General features: G+C 40.7%; 1 protein-coding gene across 1 annotated transcript; it reads left to right on the forward strand.

The window, feature by feature from the left end:
- Positions 1-5,079: 5,079 nt before the first annotated feature.
- LOC103781214 (tetraspanin-15) lies at positions 5,080-9,923 on the forward strand (the record flags this gene model as incomplete). Its single annotated transcript, XM_008948921.1, has 3 exons — positions 5,080-5,268; positions 7,508-7,582; positions 9,828-9,923. Coding segments are annotated over 3 exons (360 nt in total), but the record flags the coding sequence as incomplete, so codon positions are not given.
- Between the last annotated feature and the right edge of the window lie 30 nt (positions 9,924-9,953).

The raw sequence follows: 9,953 nt of genomic DNA on the forward strand, positions 1-9,953 counted from the left end.
GAGGCTGCCCCACGAGTGGGGCTGCCCGGGCTCCCGCCCGCGGGGACCCTGCCGTGCCGGGCGCCGGAGTTTGGCAATAATTAACGCTGGCACACCTGTATCTCTGGGTGTAGCTCCCCTGCCTTCCCTAGGGACTGACAAACTGGTTTTGGCGGGTGGGGACTGGTAGGGATTGAAAGTTTGCCGGATAAAAATCGTTTATGCGGCTATCAAAATAGTGCCTTTTCGCCCGGGGGAGCTGGGCAAATAAAGCCTTTGCCCTACAAAGTCGGTCATCGGTATCTAGAACAGTTCCTTCTCGGAGCCTCGGTGAGGTGATACTGAGAAGCTTTAAAACTAGAAGGTGTGCAAGGCTCGCTCTCCTCAGCCAGGTGTCAGGTAAACCCACGTGCTCTCTCCTAACAGCGATAAAATCCTTGGCTATTCCCGCTGCCTTCTCCAATGTAGCAAAAGCGCCTTGACCAGGTACTCCCCAGGCTGGAAAAAGCCATCAGGGCTCCTTGTAAGGGCCATGATTTTAAAAAGTGCTTTCTCAGGCTGTGGGATACTGAGATGATGCTGTCTGTCTGTGCTGATGTACGAGATGCTTAGGTAGGGTTTCTCTCTGGCTTTTTCAGTTTAAACACTGCGTCAGCTCTCACTTTGCTGGTCTGTGTTGCTGTCTTAGTGGTATTTACAAGGTGGGAGTACAAAGCTTTTGGTGTGTCACATGGGAGAAGAGGTCTAGATCCACCAGACTTGACAGTAGATATCTGATTAAAACTATGATTTAAGGATGAACAGAAACTGAAATGCCAAGTATTCAAGTGTAATTCAGGCTTTTTGGGAGCTTGGATATCTTTTTGTCTTTCTTAGCAGACAAGCCAACCAAGGAAAACCCTTGGGTTTAGGCTTCTGAAGTTTCCTGCATTATTCCACAGCAGCTATTCCACAGGTGTGATTTTCAGAAAAGAGACACTTGTTGCATTATTTTTCAAAACACTCTTTTTTGCAGTGTCCTTCATGAAGGACTGTGTGTGTTGGCTACTCTGTGTTTTCTGTTGGCAGCAAGGGCTCTTGCTGTTAGGATGTAAAAACTGGTCTGGTGGCAGAAAAAAGGCCCTTCTAAGATGTTCCTCTGAGTGTTCCTGGAGGACAAAGCCTCTTTCAAGCAGCCTGGGGATTTTATTTACTCTTTGTAGTTTATTTTTCTGGATTTTTCAATGCTCTGACCCTTGTTTATAGACAAGAGCTTCCATTCGTTGGCTCTGCTGGGGAGATGGTTTGCTCTGGGAGGGTGAGAGGGCAGCAGGCGTGGCGGGGGCTGTGGGAAGGGGAAGGACAGATCTTATGAACCCTAAATATTAGTGAAGTGACTCTTTTTTAGCTTCATTGCTCTTTTAAATTTTTTTTTTCTTTAAATTGCTGTAAGTGGGAATGAAGTTGGGCTGTGGAATATTGGCTTGCTTAAATTTTGGGTGATTTGTGTTCTTCTGCTGCTTTTTGGGGCCTTGACTGAGTATGGGGTGCTGAGGCCGTTTAGTTTCCTCCCTGTTGTTGCTGTTCCTCCAGTACCTTTGTGAGTGATGAACACGCAGATTCAATTCCCCCAGATTGCTTAAAATCATCAGGAACTAAATATCAGTCTTATCCAGAAGCAGAAAGGAAATGAAAGCATTGCTGGGAGTGCTGGAGGGGACATTTGCTACAGGCCCTGTAGCTGCTGTGTCTTCCCATGTCACTTGGGGCTTTTTGAGGAACGAGGTGTCACTGTAATTTTTTCAGGCAGCTCCTTTGCTGGTGAGTGAGGCTATAATGTAATTTTCCCTGCCTGACTCAAACAATATGTGACGTTTTAAACAGAAGATGCTGTTGTTGAGTGGGTACTTTATTTAGGAAAAAATATTGTAAATACGGGGTTAAACTCACTATTTATTAAAAAATGCTTTTCCTTTTTCTTGGGAAAGCAACTTCTGTGTATGCAAAAGCCCCAGAGAAAGCCCCTGGTGTTTGCTGGTGGATACTCATTTAGTGCAAGTCGAGGCCAGTAGATTTTTCCTGTGGACACAATGTGAATTGCCCAATAGGGAGCTGTTGAGAAGGATGCAGGATGTAAACAGTGCGTATATTGGTGGGCTACCTACGTAATGCTGCGTTTCCACCCCTGGTCACAGGAAGGGAGAGCACGGTCCTGGAGAGGAGCTGCACGTGTGACAATTGCTAAGTTAGCACATCTGCTTGGTGTAAATAATAACTGATACTGGTTCAACCATATTAAAGCTTTGAAAGTTTTTTATTAAATGCTTAGAAAATTAAAAGAGAATAAAAGCAGAAATCCTGCTTGTAAGGAATGAGGATTTTAATTGTGTGCTTACGGCAGCTTTTCCCCCCATAATAATGTTTTATACTTCAAAATCTGTGTAAAACTTGGAATGCAAGTGTGAGTCTACTTGATAGGTTGCTCTGAGTGTTTTATTTGTTAGTTGATGCTTTTCAAACCCTGGCATAGCAGCGGTGCTGCTGAAGGCAGCGTGAAGCCTTCCTGCCTCCCTGTGGCATGTGCCCTTCTGCATGCCACCGTTCGCAGAGCAGTTCATTTAGGAGTTTTATTACAGCATTTTGTAGCCTTCTTCTTGGAGGGTGACATAATTTTAATGTCTAGTACCCTGAAGCCTTGATGCACTTCTGGAAAAGAGCAGAGGCGTGGTGGCTGAGGGATAGCTTTAGTCCTGTCATTTTTTGGGACGTGAGGTCGGCCACCTTGGTCCTTGGGGCAGGAAAAGCTGTATTGGGGGGAATTTGGAGGGGGAATTTTGTGAGAGTGGGTGTTTTTGTTTGGTTTTTTTTTTTTTCCTCCAAGCTGGAAAACATCTTGTTAGAAAACAAAAGGCATGGCTGAAGTTTCTTGTGCACTTAAAATGCTAGACATAGTCTTGGAGGGTGCGTGAGCAAAATGTACGTAGAAGGGGATGAAGATATATATGCATATAAATATCTCTATATGTATCTACCTATCTTGAGCTCTTAAAGTGGGAATGTATCTTGTATTTCTTCTCACAAGAACCTTTGAATCTTTAAAACTAAAGACCATCATAAATTGAATATTTTGATGAGAGAACTAGGGCTAAGACAGACATTTCTGTCTAGTCTCAATGTTCTATCTGAATGTTCTAGTCTTGAAACAACAGCTTCTGAAATTCAGATACTCCCCATCAAGCTTTAATCCCTGTGTTTTATGTCCAGTGTGGTGTTTTGGTTTTTTTTTTTTTGAATTTTCTAAACAAAGAATCTACCAGGCATACATTTAGCTTGTTAACTTTAGCATTTGCAGGAGAGTCTGAGCTGTAATATATGCTGCTTTCCAAGCAGAGTAAATGCAGTCCAGACACAAAGGGATCAGGCTTTTAGGTTTGGGGTTCTTAGGGCTTTTTGGCATATTTATTTAAAATCATAACACTAGAACTAGAAATATCCATGTACAGTCACCAATTTTATATTCTGTATTTTCTTTGTGTGGTTCTGAGACTTTTCTTGGTTGTTATATCTGTGTTTAAATATCTAAAGCAGATTTGTTTATGTTGTCATCTGCTTAAAAAGTAATTTATTACTCAAAGAATTTAATTTTTTAATGAAAAAAGCTAACACTACAAATCAACCAATTAGTAGGAAAGAACCCTACTTACAGTTTCACAGTATAAGAATATAAATGGTAAATTTGGATACCTATTATTTGTCAATCATATTTCCTCTTATGCCTTCCATACCCTGTACAATTTCTGAATTTGTCAGAGGGAGAGTTGCTCTGGATTTGATGGTGTAAAATTTTAAGTTGCTTTTTAAATAGCGTTGGTGTATTTATTTTTATGGGTGAACTTTCCTGAGATTTTTCTTTTTCAAATGACAACTTGGTGGCATTCCTCACATAATGTCCTTTGGAGTTTCTATTCTTACTGTAGGAAGTCAGTAATTTCCAGGAAGTTCTTATTTTTTTAATTATGGGTTATCTTAAAATATTTCAGTTGTTTGGCTTATGATCTTGAAACTATATAATGGGTCCATCTAGACCTTTGTCTGGGATAAACCACATGAGATCAAAAAGCTTTTCACATTTGAGAAACGTGGTGTACAAGGAGCAGACTCAGGGTTACTGCTGAAATGTTGGGTCGGAAAAGGGGAATGCTGTTTATCAGGTTGCCAAAGTGATTGATTTGAAGCTAGACTCTTCCCTGAGGATGTGCCTGGCTGTTAGAGTCAGCAGTAAAGTTTTTCCACTGCAATTTTGATGATTAAGTGTTGTGGGCTATTTTTTTTTTTTCCCCAATTCAGCATAATTCAGAGGAATGTGGCATGCTGTAGGTTTATCACCAAGTAATTTTGACTTAGACATAATTATTTGTATTGAAATATCCTTACCTTGTTAAATGAAATGCATTGCTTCTTGCTTCACTTGTCAGCTTTATCTGGCAGTGCTCAAAAAAGAGGCATAATTTCAAATATATAGTTTGGTGGGTTTTTGAAAATATTTTTTGTTTGTTTTTTCTAATTGGGTGTTTTTTTTCCCCAGTGGCAGGAAGAGTGGAGATAAAGGATATACCTGGCTCTATTTACTGAGCCTAAATACAGTAGGAGCTGATAGGATGGGACACAGAAGCTGTTGATTGCACAGTTTTAGAAACTGTGTTGTGTTAGTGGCATATAACACACAGAGGGAGGGACAGACAGACAGGCAAAGGAGCTACATTAATGCCATGATATTTGCTAGTGTATGTAATATATTGTGATCTCATCTGAGTAATAAATCACATTTCAACCAGTGATGCATGTTTCAGTTTGTTTGACTTCCAGAATGTTTCAACATTATTAAATATATTTTGGAAATAAATATAATTTTTTTTTCCAACTCAGCTGACGTCTGCCTTTGGTCTTTGAGTTGATGATTTGGGTTTTTTTTTTTTTTAATCCAGACTTCTGATTTGAGTGTTTCATTGTTTATAGTTAATTCTGAAGTGAGGAGTCACAGGTTCATGTGTACTTGCAAAATGTCATCTCTGTGTTTACTGGGAACAAGAGTAACATCTTCACTCTTCCCTTTTTCTGTTTCAGGTGATTGGAGCCCTTGTCCTCGCAGTTGGGATTTATGCAGAAGTTGAAAGACAAAAGTACAAAACTCTAGAAAGTGCCTTTCTAGCCCCAGCAATTATTTTAATACTTTTGGGCATTATAATGTTCCTTGTATCTTTTGTGGGTGTCCTGGCTTCTTTGAGAGATAATCTATGCCTTCTTCAAGCAGTAAGTGTTGGGTTTTTTATTCTTAATTTTTAAGGCTAGTTGCTTTTGCTTTTCAGCATTGCCTGAATTTAAACCCATAATTATGTCTGCATTGAAAAAATATTTTAATAAGTGGCTTTTTTTAACTAAATTTGAAACTACTTTATGGTAGCAGTCCCCTAACTCTGGTCTGTGCATGCCCCTCCATCAGAGAGCAGCAGTATTTAATTTTGCCAGTGATAGGACAGGCAAAACTCAGAGCTTGATGCTGAGAAAATAAACTTTCCAATAGGTAAGGGCTTTATGGAAAACAACCAGGAATGTGAATTATTATCAGCTGGCATGGATCTTGTGCAAACTAAGCTGTCTGGCACCATGGTGCCTGCTTTTCCCTTGGTCTGGCTGTACCGTAAGCATATGCCCTGCTTAGGGCAGTTGTGTTGGAGGAGAGGAAATAGTCCCTTGGCCAGAGGAAATGTTGAAGTCTGGCTGCAGTTCCCATCAGTTTGAGGGGATTTCCTAAAGCTGTGAACCAGCTTGATGGGACGTTGAGTGCAGAGATGAGCTGCGGTCCCTTATGTTTCTCCAAATGCTTCTTGTTTCAACCTGGAGGAAGTAACTAAAAAAAGAAGCCCCAGGTCATGCTGGTGGTGGTTGGGGTCTGTCCACCTTTGGCTGGGGAGTGCAATATAGGATGGAGAGATGTGTTACAGCATTAGCTGTGTAGCACACAGGACTTTTAAGAGAAGGACCCTAAAGGAGAAATGAAAGGGACACAAGTTTTCTCTCCAGTGCCTTGCAAAGGGGAAATTTTAGGGAAATTCCTGTGTAACACTGTGGTTGCAGGTGGAAGTTGCACATACAACTAATTAAAAGCAAAGCATAAAATCATAGTTTTCACCTTCATGTCAGTTCAGTCTAAGGAAGTGATAAATATGGGGTATGTTATGTAGGACAAAGCAAGAGGTAACTGTGGATTTTAAAATTAGGCTGAAATTTTTCTGAGAGTCTGTCCTTAGGTGGTGGCGGCTTCTCTCAGTCTGAGCGTGGTGGTGAGTCCTTATCCCATGCTGAGCACATTTTCTGTTCCTATTGTGGTAGCAAACCCAGCAAAGTATTTAAACACAGGAAGTTCCTGATGTCAGCTTCTCAGGCTAGTTCTAGATTTCTCTGGAGAAAAGAAATCTATCCAGTGAATTTGTAACATTGTTATTGGCTATTGAGAGCACAGGAGTTAAACCAGCTTTTGAGGCAGAGCATTAGAGGTTTTCAGATGAGGGATCCTAAAACTGTACTCCTGATAAAGTTCATTGTTAAGAAGCAGACCTAAATTCCCATCATAGCCATCTTTTATGTCTAAAGAATCCTTTGGGTTGGCGAAGCATTTCAAGTACGTTGAATAACGTTGCAGATATCTCATGGTGTTGCTATGGATTTCCTCATGTTATTCATATTTTGCATGCGATTTGATAAGTAGTTGCAGATGCATGTGTTGTGGTCGTGTGTGAGTGTGCATATACACACACGCATATATATCTCCACAACACTAATAAATTATAAATAGAGAGCTAGCAGATGTAATTTTTCCTACCACTGAGCATAGCAAGTCCTGTTAGTGGCCATCGCTCGGTGTCTGCACTCATCTGGTTCTGTAATGCAGTACAGCTTGGTTCCCTCTTCTGCAGCAACACACTAAAAGGCACCAAGCCCAGAATTTTGATTTGATTTGACAGTGACAATTTAGCAGGAGGTGGTCTGGATTATCTTAAAGCACTGCTTTACCCAAAAAAATGAAAGCTAACAGGTAGAATCACAGACAGGTTTGGGTTGGAAGGGACCTTTAAAGGGCAGGTAGTCCAACCCCAGGTGAGTACTGGTCTTGTAGGCAGCATAAAACCATAGTTTGATGTGCTTCATAGCTATCCATTAATATGCTTCTCTGGGATGCTGTTATGGAGAAAAGTATCTTGGCATGATAAATACATCTGTTGGTTTTGAGTCGCTTCAAAGCAGAAAAATAATGTGTTTGCCAGTTGGGCAAAATCCAGAATGACTCAAGTAAGGACAAATGGCTTTTTTTGTGACATGAACAGTTCAATAAGAAAAATCCCATAATTTTATATATTGCTTTAAAAGAACATCTCATGGATAAAGGCCAAAGTACATTGGCAATTGAATGTTACAGACTTAAAGACACTAATGGCAAGAGTAAATGGGGTTTGTTCTGTTCAAGGACTCACATGCAATTGTTTTTCTGCAGTTCATGTACATTCTTGGTATCTGCTTGCTGATTGAGCTGACTGGCGGGGTGGTGGCCCTGATCTTCAGAAACCAGGTGAGCTACTTGCATTTAGGGTTTGATCACCAAGAACCTTGCTCCCAATCCACCATGTTACAGCTATGCTACTGAGCAGGTAAAAGGTGTCACAGTTGTCACATGGGTGCTAATGGATGCAGGTCTGAAGGCAGGTCCAGACTTTTCAGGGCCTTTTAGGTTTGAAGCTAGGTGGGATTGGCCACCCATTGTGGAGATGAATCCCAAGTTGAAGAATTTGGAGAAAATCTGGTGACTAAGAATGTACAACATGGGCAAAAAGAGTTTCCAGCTCTTCATGTATTACAAAGTGCTGTCTTCTGATTTGCCATCTGGGTCTAAGATTGCTGGTTTGGGAAATTTCCAGGTGGATTTGGAGACTTTATTTTTCACTGACCAAAATGTTTTACCTTACCTAAAGGACAGCTCTTCATAACCCCCTTATTTTTTCCTGAACAGAAAGCAGCAGAGTATTTTGTGCTGTTAGAAATGCTTTCACACATAAACGTACTCGCTATGGCAAATACTAGATTTCTATGCTTTGATTTTTTTTTTTTTTTCCTAATCTGGCAAAATATAAGCATTAAAAGGAGATGCTGAATAATGAGACCTTTTCCCACCTCAGTCTTACCAATCTCATTTCCACAAAAAGAAGTCATGCATATCATGTTACAAATGAACAACCCATTGTTACTTTCAAGTAATTTTATATTCTCTCCTGCTCGTGTTTTCTCCATGCTGGATCAGAGTTGGGAACTTCATTTACAAGAGCAGAGGATGAGTTCTCTTCCTTTCTAGAAGCGGTCGTTAGCTTTTGCCGTTGCCTTGGCACCCTGCAAGGATTTATTTGGAACTGTGGTGGGAGCACCAGGCTCATCCAAAGGGAGCAGATCAGCCTGACCCGTGTAGGAGTATGGGCATCACGGGATGCAGGGAATGTGGCTGACAGAAAATTAAGTAAATGCCAAAGATGGTATTTGCTGAGAGGGCGAGGAAAATTGCTGTTGACGTTTGGACAAAGAAAATGCCTTGTTAGGGGTTTTGTGCAGTAAGTGTTTTCCCAGCCCAGTCTATTGGCTGTCTGAGCAGGACAGCTACGTGCAGGGACAAGTTTCTTCACTTGTTTTCTGAGGTTAATGAAGAAGCTGGGTTAGTATGGGGAGGAGAAGGAAGTATTTAATAAAAGCTTAGGGTAATAGCCTCTGTTTAAATGCTGATTGTTTTGCATGTGTTATGGATTTTTCCTGTTTCTTTCTCTATTTCCTTCTCAAAGCTGTTTGGTCTAAGTCAGGTGAAACGGGTAGAGTGAGAGTTGTTGATAATTGCTGCTGTTCTCTCTTGGCCATTTAAGATAGTCCTGGAAAATCCAATGTTATTTCTAATCACCCATGTGATAATTTTTTTGTTCTGTTTTGGGTTTAAGTGTTGCAGTTTGTAATACTGATAAAATGGGTGGATGTATTCAGGTTTCTTTCTGACCTGGATTGAAAGAAAAGTTGTTAAATTCTGGTTATGATCAATCCCAGCTTTTGCCATACTGTGATTGTACTGATATTGAAAACAAAATACTCTTCCTCCCCCATCTTCTGAACTTCAAGAACATTTTGTTATTTTAATTTTTAATATGCCAAGATGGGGGGATACCATTTTATATTGGCCACTGCTCCACTGCTGTGTTTCTCAAAACCACCACTGTAAAACAGACAGATACACTTTTTTTTTTTCTGCTTAAGGTGGAATAAAGCTCTTTATCTGGCAATCACAATAAAAAGGTGAAAATAAAATTAATGGAAAATAAAATTGATGGAAGATGGTGAGCAGGGACACAGTCAGCTCTCATCACCCGTGGCATGGTGCAGATCATGATGCCAAGACCCAGCACCCCAATCTGCTGTTCTGTCACCCAAAAGATGACGAGGGTCTCCAGTGGCCAGTGTGAGGGATCCTGCCCAGGGATAACAGGACTGTCTCTGGGAGATGCTTGGAGAGTCCCAATGGAGCAGCACCTTGCTGGAGAGGTGTTCCACTGTTTGCCCTTCTCAGCACAAAACTAGCAGTGGGGCAGCTTCCTTCAAAGTGAACGGATGGTCAGTCCCTGCCCAACTGTGCTGTGATTTGTTGTCAGCTGGTATTTGTTTCTGCTTTAAAAAAAAAACCCAAACTTTTCTCTTGTGCTCATCAATTAGCACTTGTCACTTTAACCTGCTCTTTTAGTTTTGTTTCAGTGTGTGCAACCTGTGAATCTTGTTTTACTTTTGCTTTCTAGACAATCAACTTTTTGAATGATAATATTAGAAGAGGAATTGAGAATTACTATGATGATTTAGACTTCAAGAATATAATGGATTCTGTTCAGAAGAAGGTTTGCATTCATTTATTTATTTATTTTTTT

This window comes from Merops nubicus, unplaced genomic scaffold, assembly GCF_000691845.1.
Source record: "Merops nubicus isolate BGI_N331 unplaced genomic scaffold, ASM69184v1 Scaffold22760, whole genome shotgun sequence".
Taxonomy (NCBI): Eukaryota; Metazoa; Chordata; class Aves; order Coraciiformes; family Meropidae; genus Merops; species Merops nubicus.